Below are 22517 nucleotides of genomic sequence, written 5' to 3'. Positions count from 1 at the left end.
GCAAAAAGAAATAATTAATATGGTCAGGCACAACAGGGTGCGGAGCTACCTATGTATGAGCACAACACTCGAAGAAAAGTCCATTGGCAAAGAAAACCTAGCTAAAAACATTAAATCATGTGATTCAGGAAAACGCTGCCACCTTGTTAGTGTTTTTTTTATATGAAATCAAATAAAAATTTGATATCAAATAAGTTCAAATAAACATGGATCAATAATTAATCCGATTATTGACAATTAATATTTAGGGGGTGATCACATCGGATGCGCAGATCTCAAGTAGTGAATGCATGACTTCGTACTGCAATAATACTAAATCATATGACAAATTTCATCACATTGATTGAAAAAGTCGAATCCTAGAAAGCAACTGGTCGGCCATTACAATACTTTAACTCAAATATATATTTATATAAAGAAAGACTTGGCAGAAGACTGTACAGGAAATTGAATTAAATATGTTTTTGTTTTTTAAATCATGTCCTTAACAACTTGCTGCATCAAAAGAAAGAAGGAAGACTTATAAATTATTCTTTTAATGTCTTGAACTGGATACGAAGGAAGGGTCCTTGTCTTGGCTTCAGTGTGCCAAGTTTCACCGTAGTGGTTCGTGGAAGATGCTGCCATTTACTTTCAAGTTGAATGCATCTCCCCATTCCAAAACGCACTTCATTTCATCACTATTTCACAACGTTCAGACCGTTCTTATCTCTCTTTTCCTCAGTATTATTTCTTCTTTGATTTTTCCAAAGAAAACAAGAGAATATGGCAGCAGAGCTTTTTCTTACGTTTGCCATGGAGGAGACTTTGACAAGGGTCAGTTCCATAGCTGCTGAAGGGATCAGACTTGCCTGGGGATTGGAGGGACAGCTGCAAAAGCTCGAAGAGTCTTTGACCATGATCAAAGCTGTGCTCAAAGATGCAGCCAGAAGGCCCGTAACAGACGATTCTGCGAAGCTTTGGCTGGAGAAGCTACAAGATGTAGCTTACGATGCTGAAGACGTTCTAGACGAGTTTGCTTATGAGATTCTCCGAAAAGACCAAAAGAAGGGAAAGGTACGTGACTGCTTTTCACTGCACAACCCTGTTGCATTCCGTTTGAATATGGGTCAAAAAGTTAAGAAGATCAATGGATCACTGGATGGGATTCAGAAACTTGCAACTCGCTTTGGGCTGGGAATTGCATCTCAACATGTAGAGAGTGCTCCTGAAGTTATCCGGGATATAGACCGAGAGACAGATTCCTTGCTTGAAAGCTCAGAAGTTGTAGTAGGAAGGGAGGATAATGTCTCTAAAGTTATGAAATTGCTGATTGGCTCGATCGGTCAACAAGTTCTGTCTGTTGTCCCTATTGTGGGGATGGCAGGTCTTGGAAAGACTACTCTAGCAAAAAAAGTTTGTGAAGTAGTGAGGGAGAAAAAGCTTTTTGATGTAATAATATGGGTTTGTGTTTCGAATGATTTTAGTAAACGGAGGATTTTAGGAGAGATGTTGCAAGATGTTGATGGAACTACGTTGAGCAATCTAAATGCAGTTATGAAAACACTCAAGGAAAAGCTGGAAAGTAAGACATTTTTTCTTGTCCTTGATGATGTGTGGAATGAAGACCATGCTAAGTGGGATGATTTGAAGGAGCAACTGTTAAAAATTAACAGCAAGAATGGGAATGCTGTTGTTGTTACAACCCGCAGTAAGAAAGTAGCAGACATGATGGAGACTTCTCCAGGGATTCAGCACGAGCCAGGGAGACTATCAGATGATCAATGTTGGTCCATTATCATGCACAAGGTGAGCAGGGGTGGAGGAGAAACAATAGCTTCAGACTTGGAGTCTATTGGAAAAGAGATTGCAAAGAAATGTGGAGGGCTTCCATTGCTTGCTAAAGTTTTGGGAGGAACTCTTCACGGAAAGCAGGCACAGGAGTGGCAGTCAATTCTAAACAGTAGAATTTGGGATTATCAGGATGGAGATAAAGTTTTGCGCATATTGAGACTCAGTTTTGATTACCTGTCATCGCCATCACTGAAAAAATGTTTTGCATACTGTTCTATTTTTCCTAAAGATTTTGAAATAGGAAGGGAAGAGCTAATTCAACTTTGGGTGGCTGAAGGTTTTCTCAGGCCATCAAATGGGAGGATGGAAGACGAAGGCAACAAGTGTTTCATTGACTTGCTTGCAAATTCCTTTTTCCAAGATGTTGAAAGGAATGAGTGTGAGGTCGTAACAAGTTGCAAGATGCATGATCTTGTGCATGATCTTGCATTACAGGTCTCAAAATCAGAAGCGTTAAATCTGGAGGAGGATTCGGCTGTTGATGGTGCATCTCATATTCGTCATCTAAATCTCATATCTCGTGGGGATGTTGAGGCAACATTTCCAGCGATTGATGCTAGAAAATTGCGAACTGTTTTCTCAATGGTTGATGTATTCAATGGGTCTTGGAAATTCAAAAGCTTGAGAACTCTCAAATTGCGACGGTCTGATATCACAGAGTTACCAGATTCAATTTGCAAGCTGAGACATTTGAGATATCTTGATGTCTCACGTACCAGTATCAGAGCATTGCCGGAATCCATCACCAAGCTCTACCATTTGGAATCATTAAGGTTCACTGATTGCAAGTCACTAGAAAAGCTTCCCATGAAAATGAGAAATTTAGTCAGCTTGAGACATCTTCATTTTGATGATCCAATGCTAGTGCCAGCTGAGGTGAGATTCCTAACACGACTTCAAACTCTGCCGTTATTTGTTGTGGGTCCAAATCATATGGTTGAAGAGCTGGGATGTTTGAAAGAACTAAGAGGAGCATTGAAGATATGCAAGCTTGAGCAAGTTAGAGACAGAGAAGAAGCTAAGAAGGCAAAACTGCGTGCAAAAAGAATGAACAAATTGGTGTTTGAATGGAGTGATGATGAAGGTAACAACAGTGTCAATAGTGAGGATGTGCTGGAAGGCCTGCAGCCTCACCCAGACATAAGAAGCTTGGAAATTGAGGGTTACAAGGGTGAAGATTTCTCATCATGGATATTGCAACTCAATAATCTGACGGTGCTGAGATTGAATGGCTGCAGCAAGTTGAGACAACTCCCAACACTTGGATGTCTTCCTCGCCTTAAGATTCTAAAGATGATTGGAATGCCTAATGTGAAATGTATAGGCAATGAGTTCTATAGCAGTGGCAGTGCAGCAGTACTGTTTCCAGCACTAAAAAAACTCACTCTGTCTGGATTGAATGGTCTTGAAGAATGGATGGTACCAGGTGGAGAATTTGTTGAAGTATTTCCTTGTCTTGAAAAGTTGAGAATTAAGAATTGTGGAAAGTTGGAAAGCATTCCGATATGTCGTCTTTCATCTCTTGTAGACATTGGAATTTACAGCTGTGATGGTCTGAGATATTTTTCTGGTGAGTTTCATGGCTTCACGTCTCTTCAAAATTTAAGGATATGGGGTTGTTCAAAGCTGGCATCCATTCCAATCGTACAACACTGCACAGCTCTGGTGGAATTGAATATACAGAGCTGCCGTGAGTTGATCTCAATTCCTGGTGATTTCCGAGAATTGAAATATTCTTTGAAGAAATTGATTATTGGTAGTTGTAAAATGGGAGCTCTTCCAAGCGGACTACAATGTTGCGCATCTCTAGAGGCATTGTGGATAGGGGATTGGAGTGAGCTTATCCATATCAGTGATTTGCAAGATTTGTCTTCGCTACGAATATTAGTTATTCGTGATTGTGCAAAGCTCATCAGTATTGATTTACGACAATTGCCTTCTCTTGTTTCATTACTAATCATTGGGTGTCGGTGTTTGAGAGATATCCCAGAGGATGATTGGTTAGGCAGCCTTACCTACCTGAAGAGATTGAGTATCGGTGGTTTCTCAGAGGAGATGGAGGCTTTTCCTGCAGTAGTTTTAAACTCATTCCAACACTTGAGTGGGTCCCTTGAATTCCTATCGATACATGGATGGGATAAACTGAAGAGTGTACCCCACCAACTTCAACACCTCACTGCCCTCGAGATATTGTCTATAGAGGGTTTCAAGGGAGAGGAATTTGAGGAAGCATTGCCAGAATGGTTGGCCAACCTTTCTTCTCTTCAATCTCTTCGGATTAGGGATTGCAATAATCTCAAGTATCTGCCAAGTTCAACAGCCATTCAACGCCTCTCCAAATTGAAGGAATTGTGGATTCGGGGATGTCCGCATCTATCAAAAAATTGTAAAAAAGAGAGTGGTTCTGAGTGGTCCAAGATTTCTCATATCCCAATAATCTCTAGATAGACTTGCCATTTGTACAGGTAAGTTGGGATTTAAATTATTTTGTTACTTTGTAATATGTTTAGGAGAGAGAACCAATTTTAGTTAACAAAATATAACCTGAATTTGTCATGTATCAAAATATAAAATCAATAGCCATCCAACATTTTTTCAATCATTATTCTAATATTATTCTTACAAGATAATTTAACTTGTATTTAAAAATAATTACATTATCTATATAGTATTATTTATTTTAAAATCATCAACTTTATATACAATTATGATATTTTAAACAAACCATTAAATCTTAAGATTAGTCAATTTATAAAACTCACATTTAAATAACAACCATTGAGGTCACAAACCAATCACTTTTTAGTAGCAAATACAATTAAAGCTGAAAACACTCTTTAGTTGACCCCAACATTTTAAAAAAAAAAAAACAAACTTGGCTCCAGTTTATATAAAATATAAATTAATATATTATATAGTGATAATATATTATCTAACTCCAACCAGTACAAGTAAAAAAAAAATTCTTTAAAAATCAAATGTTAACTTAAATAAGTAGTGATAGGATTGATTAAGAACATTATTTTGGGAAGGTAGTTAAACTATTGAAAAGGTATTTTAGAAATTTATTAGATAATGATATTTTTCACTGACTTTCATGTTGAAATATGTTTATTTATTTATTTATTGTATTCATTGAATTGGATATGCTTCCTATACATGTTTAGAAACTATGATTCATCCTGCATTTTGTAGTTTAGCGTTGTTTATATTTCCAAAACTAATACCAAGTTGGCTATTTCAACTATCATATGTGCAGCCGGAGTACCTCGAAGACTCGGACCTCGAAGACTGAAGGAAGCCATGAAATGGTTATTAGAAGCTTATGCAGAATAGTGTTTGTCAGGCTGGATAAATGTGTGACCTGCATAATTTTCTCGTATCTTTATGAGAAAGTATATTTGTTAAAATGTAAGAAAATAGATGGAGGTGGCGGCGTATCACGAAAATATAGATATGGATGTGAATTCGTTTGTGTAACTTCTATTATTTTGTATTTGATTTTGTTATTTAACTTTAAAGGATTCGATTTTTATGAGGTTATATATGTTGATGATGTTCTACTCCAAATATTTGAAGAATTATTGTGCTTTTTGTCTTGTAAATCTACCTTCATCTTACATAATATGTTGTTATTAACTCACGGCTATATTCCTTGATCTCTCTCTCTCTCTCTCTCTATTATTTTCTTTTAAGTACTTGAATATCTAAAATAAGGCATAAAAGCTATATGATAAAAATATGGTTGATTTCACAAGTCTATTCAAACTACAATTAGTTGCAGAAAAATGAAAACGAAGGTTACCTCTAACTAGAGAAGCTGAGGGGCCTCATTGCTGAACCAAAGGGAAGAAAAACTGATTCACTGTGTACAAACTGCCATGTACACAGCATGATGTCAACCACTTTTGAAGGAAGAAAACAGAATTATTGCTGATCTTCAATCATCTGTGTGAATCCATGATAATTCTAAATCTGTTTTTCCTGATCTGCAGCAAACTAATCATCAGAAACCCCTTAAATGCACCTGCATTCACTTACAAAGAAGTTTAAGAAGAATAAGAAACAGGACTAACCATCATCCTGTTCATGCCTATCATCTGTGTGATTTGTGAAAGCTTTGAGACAAATTATTGCTGTTTTCTTCCTTTTTTCCCCCCAAGCCAAAGTCCCAGTCAAAAACCGTACTTGTAGTCAAGATTCACATGTTTGCACCTACTTGATGCATTCGCAATTTGGATTTTGTAATCTTCATTACTGAACACAAGCTTCCGACACTAACTTGGCCATCTAAGAGTAAAGCTACCTTGACCAGTAAAATTGCTGACTAACATTCTTTGGTTTTACAACAACCCACACCCCGTAATTTAATACATTCGTAAAAGAACAACTATGAGTTTTTTTTTTTTCATTATTTATTTTTATTTACAGGGGGTTAACAGAGAATCCATCCAATAAGCAATTTTACCCCCTGATAGCAGAAACATGAAGTTGCGAATTTTGTGTTGCTTTGGGTTTTCAATGTACATACATATATATATATACATATATGTGTGTGTGTGTGTGTGTGATGCACATAACTCAAATGCTGTTAGTTTACAACTTTTTCAGACATGTACCTTTTCTGCTATCAGCAAAAGGTTTCAAACCATATCTATACTCTGCATAACTCAAATGCTGTAATTTTACTCTACTCTGAAAATCTGGCAAACAATGGGAAAAATCAAAATTCTCACTTGCACACATTTATCATAGCACCAGAAGTCCTAAACTATACCAATCCATACATTTTAATGAACTTGATCTTAATTATTTTTTCCCTTTCAATTCTCCGTCTGTAAACTAGAAAAGAGCAAGAAAACCCCATTTTTCTTGTCCCTCGTTTGTTCTTAACCAAACTGGCCAACAAAAGAGAAAGTGAGCAAGAAACAACACCAGTACTTCTCAGTCTTGCACTCATCAGCTTCTTCTGATACTTGAAATCAAGAAAACGAAACGGATAAAATAAAGGGTCAAGGTGAAGAAGTCAAGTCTAAAAGTGAGGCCGGGGTTGAGATTCAGGTTTGCCTCTCTTTCTCTTTTATTATTTATGGAATTTATTGTTACATAAAAAAAAAAAAAAAAAATTTGCAGAAAGCAACGGGGCATCTCGCAGCATCACATGGCAAACACTTCTGTAAACTATTGAGGGAATAGACTTATATAAGCACGTGGAAATGGATAATGAGGTTAAGGACTGGTGCGTAGAAATGGAGAATGAAATGATTAATATGGTCAGGCACATCTAGGTGCGGTGCTACCTATATATTAGCACAACACTCGAAGAAAAGTCCATTGGCAAAGAAAACCTAGCTAAAAACAGGGGTTAGCTCATGTGATTCTGGAAAACACGGCCACATTGAGTGTTTTTCTATATATGAAATCAAATAAGTTCAAATAAACATGGATCAATAATAATTAATCTGATTATTGACAATTAATGTGTTAGGGGGTGATCACATCGGATGCGCAGATCGCAAGCTTTCATGTCTGCCAATTTTTTTGTCCCATTAGAGAAATATAATTGAGGGCCTTGAACAAGTATATAAAGAAATATATGTTTATATAAAGAAAGACTTTGCAGAAGACTGTTGTACGTAAGATTAGGAAATGCAATTAAATTTGTTTGTTTTTTTTTTTAAATCATGTCTTTAACAACTCGCTGCATCAAAAAGAAAGAAAGAAAGACTTGGAAGAAGACTTATAATTGTTTTTTTTTTAAATAACATTAGACAGAGAGTGGGTACAGTGTAATTTTGTAATTTTTCTTGTGAGTTCTTTGTTTCTAGAAAGAGTAATTACGGAAATTCAATATATATAGATTAATAAGTTGCTTCATCTTTGAATCTGTCCTATGTTTAATGTGAACATAGGATCGAGGGAGTTGGCTGGCTACATATGCAGCAGACGACGAAAGGTCTAGCAATATCCTTAGGTGAGACAGATTGAAAGTGAGAAATTTACGATGTTCTGTTGCTAAAAATGTAGTGAGAAATTTACGAAAAATGTGAAAGGAAAAATCTGCAAAAAGTTAAACTAAATACATTAGAGCATCTCCAATTAAAAATAGAATCGATGACAGAAGTGTGGTTGTGATTGCTTTTCAACATGCTTTTTATTTGGAAATGCATCAAAATAATATTTTTTATTTTTAAAAAATTATTTTTGATATCAACACGTCAAAATGATCTGAAAACACAAAAAATATATCAATTTAAAGTAAAGAAAAAAATAAAAATTTTTAATTTTTTTCAAAAGCGATTTTGAAATGCAAAAACAAACAGTGTTTTACGAAACTCAGTTAAAAAAGCATGTAAAAACTGCTTTATAAAAACTACATTTTAAACTCAATTTTTAAGTGAGTCCTGCGGTACAAAACGCAGTTTAGTTTGTTACCAAACACTTTGCTACGTTTGTTTCACCGCAAACGCAAAAAACAGCTGAAAAAAAAACATGGCCTAAATGAATGTTGAAATCATTTTTAAAAAAAATAGATATTTTTAATATAATAATTTTTTATATTTACACATAGTTGTTATTTTAAATAATTATAAATAATAAATACTTTAAAAAACAACATTATCTATCATCAAATAATCAGTTTCACAAACCATCTACATGGTGGTCCAGTGGTAAAAACCTGAAACTAAGGGGTTTTCTTCCTCTGTGAACTTAGGTTCGAGCCATGTGGTTACTCATATGATGGCTACTAGAGACTTACATTGTCGTTAACTTCAAGGTCCGTGGGATTAGTCGAGGTGCACACAAGCTCGCCCAGACACCCATGTTAATAAAAAAAAAAAATTAATTTCACACCATATTTCTCTTCATCCCGTGCTCAATATTTTTTCTATATTTTTGAAATATTAATATTTATTAATATATATTTTTTAATTTAACACATCCATATTCATTAATAGTTTCTTTTTCATTATTATTTAGGTATGAGTTTGTATTTGGACATTTAATATTTTTTTATTTTTTTAAATTAAACTATGTGAAAGCTCATTTAGAATAAATTATTTAATTTAATAGGTATAAAAATAACTTAGCTTATAAGTAAATACATAAAGTTTTTTTAATAAAAGCTTTATGTATAAAACCATGATGTTATGTATAATTAAAAAGAACACATCGTTTTCATGGATACAATGAGTTGCTATCATGTTAAATATGTATATATAAAGAAAGACTTGGCAGAAGACTGTAAGATTAGGAAATGCAATTAAATATGTTTGTTTTTTTTTATCATGTTTTTTAAATATGTTTATTTTTCTAGATTTCTTGCTTTATTTTGTTATTTTAATGTGAGTTACTTACTTAGTTTATTTTCTTTTTAATATTTTCTAGTTTTAATATAGATAATATATCTTTTAGATTCGAAAGGCAAGGTAATCTTAGTATAAAAACCAACCGTAGAGATATTCCTCTAGGTGGCTGGCTACATATGCAGACGACGAAAGGTCTAGCAATATCTCTACTAGTGTTTCTTTTATTAGCCATGGCATGATAAATTGACAGTGCTGATTTGTAGAGGTGTTCAAAATAACCGAGAAACCGATAAAAAATTACCCGAAAAAACCAAACAGAAATGAAAAACCGATTAAACCGATTTAAAAACCATAAATGTTAACAGGTCCGGTTCAGTTTCGGTTTTGACCTAGAAACTGGTTCAAACCGAACCAGACCTATTAAACAATTAAAAAAAAGCAGTATAAATAGTTAAGTTTACCTAATCGACCTCCCTCCTTGACATCTCATTCTCATCTCACAAAGCCGTCTCCTTCCTTCCCACTTCCCAAAGAAATTCTCAATCTTCCTCGATAATTAATTCTCAATCTTCCTTTCCCAAAAACCATCATCATTTAAGCAACGACAGCAAGGTAAATTCCATCTTCTTTGATTCTTTGTTTAGTGGGTTTGAAAGTCTATTCTAAGTGTATTCCATCTTCATCTTCATCTTTTCCAGAAACCGTCTCTATCTTTCAGGCGTCTTCATTTGAGCAATGACAGCAAGGTAAATTCCATCTTCATCTTTGATTCTTTGTATAGTGGGTTTGAAAGTTTATTCTAAGTCTATTCCATCTTCATCTTCATCTTTCCCATAAACCATCTCCATCTTTCAGGCTTCAACGTTTAATTCCATTTGTTGACTGTTGAAAGGTAAATTTATGCTACATACTTCTTTTATTTCGTATATATTGCTTTAGATTTCAAATAATCTGTTGACTGTTGCTTTAGTCTGGATAACGTGATAAATATCATGGGTTGTTAAGCTTTAGTTGCTTCTGTGACTATAGATTAATGAGCAACAGAAGCGATATAGATTAATTGCTTTAGAAGTTCTGTAATAGTGATATAGATTAATTGTCGAGAGACTATTAATGGCTAGTCCCTACTGCTACCCCTGTGATTTTAAGCTTAAATTTATATCTTGTTTTGTTTAGATAATAGAAGCAATACATGCTTTCCATTTTGTTGATTGTTGCATATTCTTTTTCAGATGTAAATATACGTTTCAATTTCATGCTAAATTATTAGTCTTTTGTTTACTGTTGATAAAAAAAATATGTATGTATTGCTTCTAATTAATTTGATTGCGAAGTTGATAAAATATGTATATAAAGTATTGCAAAATGTGGGCATATTCCGCATAAATTGCAAAATGTATCTTAGGCTTTTTTTCTTGCTTTTGCATTAATTAGCATAATAGCAAGCAAGGCAATCTTAGACTATTTCTGAATATATTGCATCTGCATGTATTGAAAAATATATCATAGGCTTTTTTCGTGCTTTTGCATTAATTGGCAAAATAGTAGGCAAGGCAATCTTAGACTATTTTCATATGTATTGCATCTGCATGTATTGCAAAATGTATCATAGGCTTTTTTCTTGCTTTTGCATTAACTGGAGGTAGAATAGTAGGCAAGGCAATCTTAGGCTATTTTCGTATGTATTGCATGTATTGCAAAATGTATCATAGGCTATTTGCAAAATGTATCTACATAGCTTAAAATAATTGTTTGATTGATGTTGTTGGTTTCTTAATTTTAGATGGATAATCAAGAATATCCTACACCAATTGAATCAAATCCTTCAAGTTCGGAACCCAATTCTTTGCCTATTCCAATTCTAGTTCCAGTTGCTACTTCTAGTACAAATAGCAACACTAAAAATGAAGGTAATCCACCTTTTAGATCTAATAAAAGAAAAACATCTCAAATTTGAGATCACTTTAAAAAACTAGATGGTAATGTTAAGGCTCTTAGGGCTGCATGTATGTATTGTGGAAAGACTATGCATGTCATACTATACTTAATGGGACTAGTAACATGTGAAGTCATCTAGGTGTATGCAAAAAATTTCCTTTTGTGATTGACCGAAAACAAAAAACTTTAGTCTTAGAACCTAGGCCTATAATAAAGGGGGGTAATAATGGAGAGGAAAATCTGGTGACTATTAAGGCGGTGGGTTATAGTTATGAAGAGTGTAGGAAAGCTCTAGAAAAAATGATTATACTTGATGAGCTACCTTTTAACTTTGTTGAAAATCAAGGATTTAAATTATTTTGTCAAGTAATGTAACCTAAATTTGATGTTCCTTCTCGTTTGACGATTTAGAGAGATTGTTTTAAAATTTATGTAGTTGAGAAGGAAAAATTAAAGAAAGCTCTTAAGGATCAACGTGTATGTTTAACAACCAATACTTAGACATCAATCCAAGATATTAATTATATGTGTTTGACTGCCCATTGGATTGATAAAGGTTGGAACTTGAATAAAAGAATTCTAAACTTTTATCAAGTTTCTAATCATAAAGGTGAAACAATTGGCCAAGCAATTGAGAGTTGTTTGTTGAAATGGAAAGTTGATAACATTTTAACGGTTACAATAGACAATGCAAGTTCAAATAATTTGACAATAAAATATTTGAAGAGAGTAACAAGTAATTGAGCAACTAATATATTGTCAAATGACTTCATGCATGTGAGATGTTGTGCATATATTGTTAATTTTATTGTATGTGCGAGATTGAAAGATATTGATGATTCAGTAATATATAGAAAAATGGTACTTCTAACACAAATTCGAGATTTTATTGCAAAGGGATGAGATTAGAGAAACCGGCTACTCTTAATAACAATGGTATTAATTACATTACTCAAATTGTGAAGTACAGAAGTTGATGCAAGTCTCTGTAACACCTTCAGCTAACAACGAAGAGCTTTGATGACGACGACAACGAGAAGAAAATGGACCGCAATAAAATTACAGTCTGAAATAGAGTAATGAATAGACACAACTATTCCTCTCAAGGCTTTCAGCAATGGAGGTTGGGCATAAATGAAGAGATTACAAGAACAACCTCTTGACACTGCTACTGCCGCTTTCCATAAGCTTTTTGCCAATCTTGTACGTTGCATAAGCCTCAATAGTTGCAGACTCAATCTGTTCAGGGCTAAGAGTAGGATCAAACCAGTTTGACCATAAAACATTGAGAGATTTTGGGTCTGATTTTAGTGAAGATATTTTGCACGCCAGTTCCCTTGCATTATAAGCAAGGAATCGAGGTTGATCATATATCGTAGCAGCCAGTTCACTTAAATCCACCGCATTCCGGACCACCAGGCCATTGACACTTCTCAGCCTATGAAGATCTTCCTTGATATGAACTCCTACAAACATAATGTCCTTGATTGAAAGAAAGCGTTTCAGAGATGGAGAAATATGATTAGGAGAGAGCCTTATTAGGACACAGCCAAGTTTAGTGCAGAATGTCAAGACAGCAATGTGATGTTCCACTCTCCTAGGAAGGTGCTCGGACTTGTCAGGCTGAGAATGATGGTCAGCATGTCTGCTAGAAGTACTTCCTGATCTGCTGGCAGAACATCCTTTGAAGCCCCACTCGATGTCAAACCCAACAACCATGTCACCAATCTTAAGCATGTCCTGCAGTAATACATAGAGGCAAAGATGCGAATCATCGTCCGATACCACCTCCGTCACCAGAGTGTTACCGTCGTTCAGTGTAAACTGAGGTCCACGTAGTGTTTCCATTGTTGAAAGTCCTGCAGTACTCGAGAAGCAAGTTGAATTCTGGAAGGAAAAGTTGAGCACAAATAATAATGTAGGGCAGGTAATAAAACTGCCTGAGAAAGAAATGAACAACAATCATACATATATCACATTTTATATACAAATATTTTATATACATCTTGTTGTTTGAAAACTTCATTTTTATACAGAAAAAGGTTGAAATGAGACCAAAGGACAATAAAATTTATAGGGCTCCACTTTCATGTTCTAACACAAAAACGCCCCCATTGCTATGACAACAGACAGGGAAGAAGAAACTTTGGAGAAAATCATACACGAATTTCAAATCTGAAATGAAAATTTTTTGGATCTGCTGCTTATCACAAATCCACAATCGTTACTAATTTCTCTAAAATCCCAATTTAATTTCAATTAAAGCATTACTAATTTAAAGAGTCAGAAACAGGGAGAGAGATGTAGGAACTTACAAAGAAGCTCTGCAGCATTTTCCTAGTATCAACAATGGCAAAAGTGATCGATCATATGCATAAGAAGAAAAAAGAAAACAGGCATGCAACTTCATACCTTAAATCTAGTACCTGCTACTATTTTAGGATAAGATCATAAATGAAACAACACTTAACTACCTGGTATATTTGTCCGAAATCCATAGCTATACACATGGATTGATGAAAATAACTGAGAATCTTAAGGTTCATTTATTCCTAACCATTAACTTTTGCCGAGAAATGGGTCATTTTTTTTCCGGATACAAAACAATCTAGCAGAACCATACAACAGCCGTCATATAAACCACAGTCCACCATTTTAGCATGTACAGATTGTTACTCATATTATGAAAAGCTTAAGACATCTTTTATACCAACTTGACCATATAAACTATGGCGAATTTCTGCTATTATCTTGCATCATAAGCGCTAATTAAGCCATGGCAGGTGAGGAACCTTAGCTGCCAATTCACTTAGCTCCCCACTGGGATCTCATCATAATAAGTCCGTAATTGTGAGCCGGTAAATTCTCAAGTCTTTAGCCGATATAAGTTTATTTATATGTGTATATTACAAACGGTACTGGAAGACCATTCTCAAACCATCTCGTTTCCTCTACCAAAACTCTCTTTAAAATCAAGGCGTACCCAGCTAACTTTACAATTTTTTCTAATTTTTCTTCAGTAAGTTTTCTTAATCCATTTCTAATTGATTTTATAGTATTGCTACGGGGTCTTTTTCCTTACAATTAATTTGTTGAAAAATACAATTAATTGAGATTTATTGATTGTTTATTATCAAGTCTGTATTGGGGAATTAATTATATTTTGCGATAAAATATGTTTAAGTTCTTCAAAAGTTTCACATACTGCTCATGTGTTGTAATTGGTGAATAGTAAATTCTGATTATCCCCCCTCCTTCAAAATCATTCTTTGATCTGTACAGAAATTGAGGGAGGAGGGAAGGGGTGATTTTGATTTATGATTATGATTTTGATGCTAGTAGTCGTCTCAATTTGCAAAGCATGGATATCGATTGTGATTGATTTGCCTTCTCCATCCTGACAACAAATTGTTGTTTTCCCTGTAACCCAGAACATTTTTCTGAGATTCGGTATGAAAAGAAATCAGACGGAGACGATGTTTCAGAAACTGACAGGGCAGAAAATGTATCTTGGCACATCTTCTGCGAGATTTATTGCCTTGTACTGTTTTCATTTCAGCTTCAGCGAAGGCGATTCAAGTGAGAAAATGGCTCGGGATTTGCTTTAGGAGCAGCTTTAGCAGCCACTTCTGGAACTCCAAAAACATTCCAAAATCTTAACGTTTCATCTCCTGCTGCTGTTGCCACTGTGCAACCATCCGGACTCTGTAGGTAAAACAGCAAAGTTGGTAAATTAAAGCCAAAAAACAAAGATCATTAAGAAATAAATTTCAATCCTCAAATTATCCTTAGGTGAGACAGATTGAAAGTGAGAAATTTATGATGTTCTGTTGCTAAAAATGTAGTGAGAAATTTACGAAAAATGTGAAAGGAAAAATCTGCTAAAAGTTAAACTAAATACATTAGAGCATCTCCAATAAAAAATAGGATCGATCACAGAAGTGTGGTTGTGATTGCTTTTCAATATGTTTTTTATTTGGAAATGCATCAAAATAATATTTTTTATTTTTTAAAAATTATTTTTGATATCAACAAGTCAAAATGATCTGAAAACACAAAAAATATATCAATTTGAAGCAAAGAAAAAAAATAAAAATTTTCAATTTTTTTCAAAAACGATTTTGAAATGTAAAAACAAATAGGATTTTACGAAACTCAGTTAAAAAAGCATGTAAAAACTACTTTACAAAAAACTACATTTCAAACTCATTTTTTTAAAAAAAAATTAGATATTTTTAATATAATAATTTTTTATATTTTACACATAGTTGTTATTTTAAATAATTATAAATAATAAATACTTTAAAAAACAACATTATCTATTCTCAAATAATCAGTTTCACAAACCATCTACATGGTGGTCCAGTGGTAAAAACCTGGAACTAAGGGGTTTTCTCCCTCTGTGAACTTAAGTTCGAGCCATGTGGTTACTCATATGATGGCTACTGGAGGCTTACATGATCGTTAACTTCAGGGCCCGTGGGATTAGTCGAGGTGCGTACAAGCTGGCCCGGACACCCATGTTAATAAAAAAAAAATTTAATCAATTTCACACCATATTTCTCTTCATCCTGTGCTCAATATTTTTTCTATATTTTTAAATATTAATATTTATTAATATATATTTTTTAATTTAACACATTCATATTCATTAATAGTTTCTTTTTCATTATTATTTAGGTATGAGTTTGTATTTGGACATTTAATATTTTTTTTATTTTTTTAAATTAAATTATGTGAAAGCTCATTTAGAATAAATTATTTAATTTAATAGGTATAAAATAACTTAGGTTATAAGTAAATACATAAAGTTTTTTTAATAAAAGCTTTATGTATAAAAACTATGTTGTTATGTATAATTACAAAGAACACATCGTTTTCATGGATATAATGAGTTGCTATCATGTTAAATATGTATATATAAAGAAAGACTTGGCAGAAGACTGTAAGATTAGGAAATGCAATTAAATATGTTTTTTTTTTTATCATGTTTTTTTAAATATATGTTTATTTTTCTAGATTTCTTGCTTTATTTTGTTATTTTAATGTGAGTTACTTACTTAGTTTATTTTCTTTTTAATATTTTCTAGTTTTAATATAGATAATATATCTTTTTAGGTCTCTACAATGAGAAATGCTTCTCGTCCTGCCCCATTCGCCTCCACACTTCTGAAGTACTATACAAGAACCAAAATAGTCCAAGAGTAGATTCTTCTGAAGCACTATACAAACATGTTTCGAGCATAACAGGTTTATTCTCTCAATCATATGGTCCTTTTTCCATTTTATTTTGTCTTAATCCTAATCTAAAATCCAATTTATGGTCTTCTGCTGACAGAGAGAACGATGCCAGTCAAGCCTCGTATCTCAGGTGGTGAAACCTTCAGGTAAGTAAGGAATGCATCAAATCATTTTAGAAGATGAGAGGGGATGGCAGTGAACATGATATAATATAACGTGCATATATAATCAGTAAATATTTATGGAGTGATAGTCCGGGATGTCTTTGTAATAATTTCCTGGTTTTGATTGCTAAAGCTTGGCTATGATTTAATTTGTTCAAAGGCTGAACATAATACAATTGTTGGTAACAACAGGTCACCATTTGGAAGAGGAGGACAGGTTCATAGTGTAAAATCATTTGCAGATCTCATGTCAGAAACTGACATATCATTTGTCAGCTCCAGCAGGCCAAGCACTGACCGCATGTCTTCTGTAACCTATGATTTCATGGATTCTGGAGCAACCCCTCGGTTTTCAACTAGCTCAGACACTAGCTTTGCATCTATACACTCAGGACCAAAGTTCTTTAGCCCCAATTACCATCAGGGATTTTCCTCAATTTCACAATATAGCGGCAGAACATCATTTACTGGTTCAACACACAGCCTGGTAAGCAATTAACCGTTTGACAATAGCATGATTAGGTAAATAAGCTCAACTAACCATCAAACACTGTAAACACTTAAGGAAATAAAGGATGTTTAATAATAGAGTGTTATTATTTTAACCGTTTTTTTCCTATTAACAGGAAAATTAATCTAGTTAGATCATAAGCTCAAGTTGTTTGATTCAGGCTACACTATGAATATTGTCAAGAACATGCAATTTAAGTTTTTCTTCTTGGGTTATACGCTGAATTCTGCAAAATAGCACAGATTATTCGGTCAATTTAGATAGAGTAACATCTTATATATGATGGCTTGTAGCTTAATCTTACATCGATCTTTCCATGATTGGAAAAAGCAATTTTATATTTTGATTTCTTTAGCCTTTCATTTGTTGTTTTAACTTTAAAGTCAATAAGACTGCGCAAAGTGTGATAATAAAGCACAGATGCATGATCTAAATGCTTTCTCCTAATCTGTAATTGAAACATATAGGATGACATGGAGTCTGGGATGAGGAGGCTAAAACTAGAGTTGAAGCAAACAATGGACTTGTACAACGCAGCATGTAGAGAAGCACTTACGGCAAAACGGAAGGTACAGAGAATTCATGTTTTCTACGTGCACTAGTAAGATTCCCAGTAGGTTCTAAAATGGTATGTGTATAGGCAACAGAGCTGAATTGCTGGAGAATAGAAGAAGAACGAAGATTGGAAGAGTCTAGGTTTTCTGAAGAAGCTGCACTGTCGATTATAGAGCAAGAGAAAGCCAGGTGCAGAGAAGCCATAGAAGCTGCTGAAGAAGCTAAGAAGAGAGCTGCAATAGAAGCGCAAAGGAGACTCGACATAGAGAAAGCCCTCAAAGAAGCTGCAAAAACGAAAAGAGCAAAGGATAATCTGTCTTATCATGGTATCGGATACAGGAGATACAGTATTGAGGAGATTGAAGTAGCAACACAATACTTTTCGGAATCAAAGAAGATTGGGGAAGGAGGTTATGGCCCAGTTTACAACTGTTATCTTGATCATACACCAGTTGCGGTCAAGGTTTTACGTCCTGATGCAGCCCAAGGAAGGTCTCAATTTCAAAGAGAGGTTAGAAACAAAGAAAACTGGTTGATAATGCGATTGAAAATGCTTTTCCAAAGTGCTTTTTGTCTAAAAGGTACCATATCAAAACCATTAAAAAGCACCAGTAAATGCATCAAATGGATGTTTTCTCAACCAAAACCTTTTTGAAAATCACCTGAACTGCAGTGCCATGAGTGTTCTAAATTGAAAGAGAAAAAAACCAACGAGCATAACATTTTCAAAGCATATGAATCGAAGTTATGTAGACAGTTTTTTCAGAGAAGAAAATGAGCATTATGGAATTGAAAATCTAATCTGTACCTTGCAGGTTGAAGTGCTTAGTTTAATACGGCATCCAAACATGGTACTGCTTCTTGGAGCCTGCCCAGAGTATGGCATTCTAGTCTATGAATACATGGCAAAAGGAAGCTTAGAAGACCGTCTCTTCAAGAGAGGGAATACACCAGCTCTTTCTTGGCAAATCAGGTTCTGAATTGCAGCTGAGAGAGCCACAGGTCTGCTCTTTCTCCATCAGACCAAGCCAGAGCCACTGGTTCACCGTGACCTCAAGCCAGGAAACATTTTGCTAGACAACAATTACACCACTAAGATTAGTGATGTTGGATTGGCCAGGCTTGTTCCCACTACTTCTGAGAATGTAACACAATACCACATGACATCAGCTGCGGGAACTTTCTGCTATATTGATCCAGAGTATCAACAAACTGGAAAGCTTGGTGTGAAATCTGATGTATATTCCTTAGGGATCTTGCTTCTGCAAGTCATAACAGCCAAGCCACCAATGGGCTTGACTCACATTGTTGAACAAGCAATTGAAAATGAGGCGCTCAAAGAAATTCTAGACTCAGATGTGCGTGATTGGCCAATTGAAGAGACTTTATGTTTTGCAAAGCTTGCACTCCAATGTGCAGAACTGAGACGGAAAGACAGGCCAGATCTTGGCACAGAAGTCTTGCCAGAGCTCAACAGACTGAGAGATTTAGCTGAAGAAAAGATGAACATACATTTATCATAGTACCAAAAGTCCTAAATTATACCAATCCATACATTTTACTGAACTTGATCTTATTTTTTCCCTTTCAATTCTCCGTGAGTAAACTAGAAAAGAGCAAGAAAACCCCATATTTCTTTTCCCTCGTTTGTTCTTCTTAACCAAACTGGCCAAGAAGTGCAAGCTTGAAAGTCTCAAATCTTCAGAAACAATTTACTTACATGAAAGTCTGAAATCAAGAAGACAAAAGGCATGCTCAGTATAAACAAAATAATTATATAGTGAACTATACTAAATACCTCAGCTATGATCAGTCTTCGATGAATCCACGTTGATAAAATTTTCCCAAATCCGCTAGCTGTCCTTCAAAAATTATTATAAAGTTATTCTGATACGACATTTTTATTTTATTTTTTTAAAAAAAAGAGTATCTGAAACTTATAACTCATAAGCTGTCTTAATATCATCGCAAGTATACATGATTGATAAACCTACATCCAGTGATCAGTTTATAGGACTTTTTGGCACAAATATTGAAAAACAGCATTGCCGGTGGTGATGACATGTCGTTACCACCCAAAACCTTCATTCCTTGTCGTTTAAGGTTTGTGAAATGTTGCTGTTTTTTGACAAGTTGCAGGCAGTTTGCAGTTCCCTAGGTACGTGGTTTGTTCATAGGAAACGTGTCTCCTTGAAGGACTTTCTCTTACTGTGAGTGTGAGGTGTCCTGCATGCTTCTTTCCTTTATGTGTTTGCAAACAAATTAAAACAACACTAGTACTTCACTACTTCTCAGTCTTGCACTCATCAGCTTCTTCTGATACTTGAAATCAAGAAAATGAAACGGATAAAATAAAGGGTCAAGGTGAACAAGCAAGTCTAAAAGTGAGGCCCAGGTTGAGATTCAGGCTTACCTCTCTGTCTCTTTTATTATTTATGGAACTTATTGTTACATAAAAAAAAAAAAAAAAGAATTGCAGAAAGCAACGGGGCATCTCGCAGCATCACATGGCAAACACTTCTGTAAACTATTGAGGGAATAGACTTATATAATCACATGGAAATGGATAATGAGGTAAGGACTGGTGCGTAGAAAAGGAGAATGAAACCAAGGTTGTTAAAATCGCGTTTTGACTCGTAAAATCGTACGTTTTTACGAGTCAAAACATGTATTACGGGTTGAATCGCTTGAAAAAATCAAAAATGGATAAAATCGGGTTGAAATCTAGTAAAATCGCAAAAATCGGATGAAATCGCGCAAAATCACGATTTCAAGACCGATTTTGCGATTTTGCCAAAATGAAGCCCTGAAAGCAAGGTTGTTAAAATCGCGATTTTAACACGGCACGGAAAGCGCTCACAAAATCGGATCGTAAAACAGATTGTAAAAATCGTAAAAAAATCATAAGGAATTTTAAAATACATTAAAAAAATATTCATGCTTCAAATAAAAATTCATACATAGTTCAAGCACCTTAAAAATAATGCTTGTGTTTCTTAGCCATATTTCTTTGTGTTTATATTTTAGTTATTTTTCTTTTAATTTGGTATGTTTATCTTAAATTAAAGTCTAATTTTATTTAATTAGGCGGTTTATTTAAAATTAAAAAAAAGTATGGGAAAAAACTGAACAACTTGACTGTTCATGTAAATACATGAAGATCCATGAAGTTTTCTCATATTTTTCTATTAAAAATAAATATTTTTTATGGTTAAGTACTTCCTTATGAATTAATAATTGAAAAAAGAAGAAGAGAATCTCGTGAAGTGCTCATTCAATTTCAGAAATCTCAGTTCATAAAGGCATTTAGGACATAAAGTGGAAAATTAGTTTATTAACTAGTGTGTACTGTATTGTATTAATTAAGCAGTATTAAAAGCCGTAGACAAGACAACGCATGCTTCAAGTTGCAAATTCTTTTTAGTAGAAAGTGAAGAGAGAAGACTGATTCGGTGAGTCACGGTTACTGAATAAATTGCCTTCGTTCTGTTCAAGCCAATCGGCGGATGACACGTGGCAGATGCACTGGATTTTGTTCTCCCGCGGGCAAACTCGTGCAATCGGTGGTGAAATCGCGATTTTATGCGATTTCGCCCGATTTTAACTGTTTCTGACCTGATTTTGCTCATTTCCGAGTTTTATGAACGGTTTAGCACGTAAAGTCTATATTAACTCGTAAAAACATACAATTTTACGATTTGAATCGCGATTTTAACAATCATGCCCTCAGCTTTCAAGTAAACGCATCTCATCAGTTCAAAACGTTTATAAATTTGAGTATGGATTGGTTAATTTTTTTAAATAATTTTTATTTAGAAATATATTAAAATAATATATATTTTTTATTTTTTTAAAATTATTTTTGATATTAGTTGATTAAATATTTAAAAATATTAATTTAAAATAAAAAAATATTTTAATAAAAAATAAAGTAAAAGAAAAGAAGTTATAAAGATAAAAAAAGGAGGTATTGAGAATATAATTGTAGTAGCAAGCACATAAATTCTCCATTTTCCCAACTAAACTGGGGATATTAGATTTCATTCTAAATATTGTTGATAAACATTCTGCAAGAAGCGATGAGCAATACAGTAGTCGAAATCTAGGAAGCCCGAAAAGCCGATCAAGCACTTACGAATGTATTTGAAATTACAGTAATAATTGCTTTTTAAGTTATTTTTTATTTTAAAATATATTAAAATAATATATATAATTTTTTATTTTTAAAAAATGATTTTTAATATCATCATATCAAAATCATTTGAAAATATCAAAAATATATTAATTTAAAATAAAATAAAAATAAAAAATTAATTTATAAACCAGAAAAAATAGCATCCATTGCATCGTCAATATTTACAGGAAATTAAAAAAAAAAAACAGCAGAAAATTCCATATTTTAGAGGGAAATTCAAAAGGTAAAATCCTAGAAAATAACCGTCCGGATAACAGATTATGAAAATATGGATTTAAAATATTTTTTTACATTTTAAAAAAATTATAAAGCAGAAAAAATAGCAGAAAATTCCAGATTTTAGAGGGGACATTCAAAAAGTTAAATCCTAGAAAAACAACTTTTCTAAGGATAACAGATTATGGAAATATGGTACCGGATATGATTTAAAATACTTTTTATATTTTTAAAAATTATTTTTAATATTAATATATTAAAATATATAAAAATATTAATTTAAAATAAAAAAATTCAAAAAATTTTAAAAATATAGTTTCAATCCTAATTTCATACACAACCGAAGTCTCTGTACTGACACTACTTTCTTAAATTCATTGCGCGTGTCAAGAGTGAGGGACCCTCTGCTTTCAAGTTGTCTACAGGCTAAGATGGATTTGGACACACAAGATAAGAAGGTAGGGTCATGTTCTTCGCACTAATTTGACAGCAGTGGTTCGTGGAAGATGCTGCCAGCTGCAATCAATCAATTAATACAGTGAGGGAGGGACCCT

The 22517-nt window shown here is 33.8% G+C and overlaps 3 protein-coding genes, 1 long non-coding RNA gene and 1 pseudogene across 4 annotated transcripts in view; 3 read left to right on the top strand and 2 right to left on the bottom strand.

Annotated features, from left to right (window-relative positions):
- The first annotated feature begins 612 nt into the window (after positions 1-612).
- Positions 613-5440, top strand: LOC140954153 (putative disease resistance protein RGA3). The gene is made up of 2 exons (XM_035042168.2): positions 613-4298; positions 5093-5440. The coding sequence occupies exon 1, from the start codon at positions 766-768 to the stop codon at positions 4279-4281; it is 3516 nt and encodes a 1171-aa protein (XP_034898059.1). The 5' UTR covers positions 613-765; the 3' UTR covers positions 4282-4298; positions 5093-5440.
- Positions 5441-12224: 6784 nt separating this feature from the next.
- Positions 12225-12929, bottom strand: LOC140954456 (protein RISC-INTERACTING CLEARING 3'-5' EXORIBONUCLEASE 2-like). Its single transcript, XM_073404051.1, has one exon. The coding sequence runs from the start codon at positions 12927-12929 to the stop codon at positions 12225-12227; it is 705 nt and encodes a 234-aa protein (XP_073260152.1).
- Positions 12930-14332: 1403 nt separating this feature from the next.
- Positions 14333-22517, bottom strand: part of LOC118036467 (cell division cycle 20.2, cofactor of APC complex) — a 28202-nt gene continuing 20017 nt past the window's right edge. Inside the window, exon 4 of the mRNA XM_035042172.2 lies at positions 14333-14786. Within this exon, the coding sequence (XP_034898063.1) occupies positions 14643-14786 (144 nt within the window). The 3' untranslated portion in view covers positions 14333-14642. The remainder of the gene's footprint in view (positions 14787-22517) is intronic.
- On the top strand, positions 16220-17622 carry LOC118036385 (uncharacterized). Its single transcript, XR_012167609.1, has 3 exons — positions 16220-16331; positions 16420-16973; positions 17465-17622. It is a non-coding gene; the product is annotated as an uncharacterized lncRNA (long non-coding RNA).
- On the top strand, positions 17638-19113 carry LOC140954209 (U-box domain-containing protein 52-like; annotated as a pseudogene).

Source organism: Populus alba, chromosome 13 (assembly GCF_005239225.2).
Source record: "Populus alba chromosome 13, ASM523922v2, whole genome shotgun sequence".
Lineage (NCBI taxonomy): Eukaryota > Viridiplantae > Streptophyta > Magnoliopsida > Malpighiales > Salicaceae > Populus > Populus alba.
The sequence above is the reverse complement of the archived record's forward strand: the minus strand, read 5'-3'. Positions and strand labels throughout refer to the sequence as shown.

Coding starts and splice junctions, on each gene's coding strand:
- LOC140954456 (XM_073404051.1), bottom strand. CDS start 12,929: ATGGAAACACTACGTGGACCTCAGTTTACACTGAACGACGGTAACACT.
- LOC140954153 (XM_035042168.2), top strand. CDS start 766: ATGGCAGCAGAGCTTTTTCTTACGTTTGCCATGGAGGAGACTTTGACA.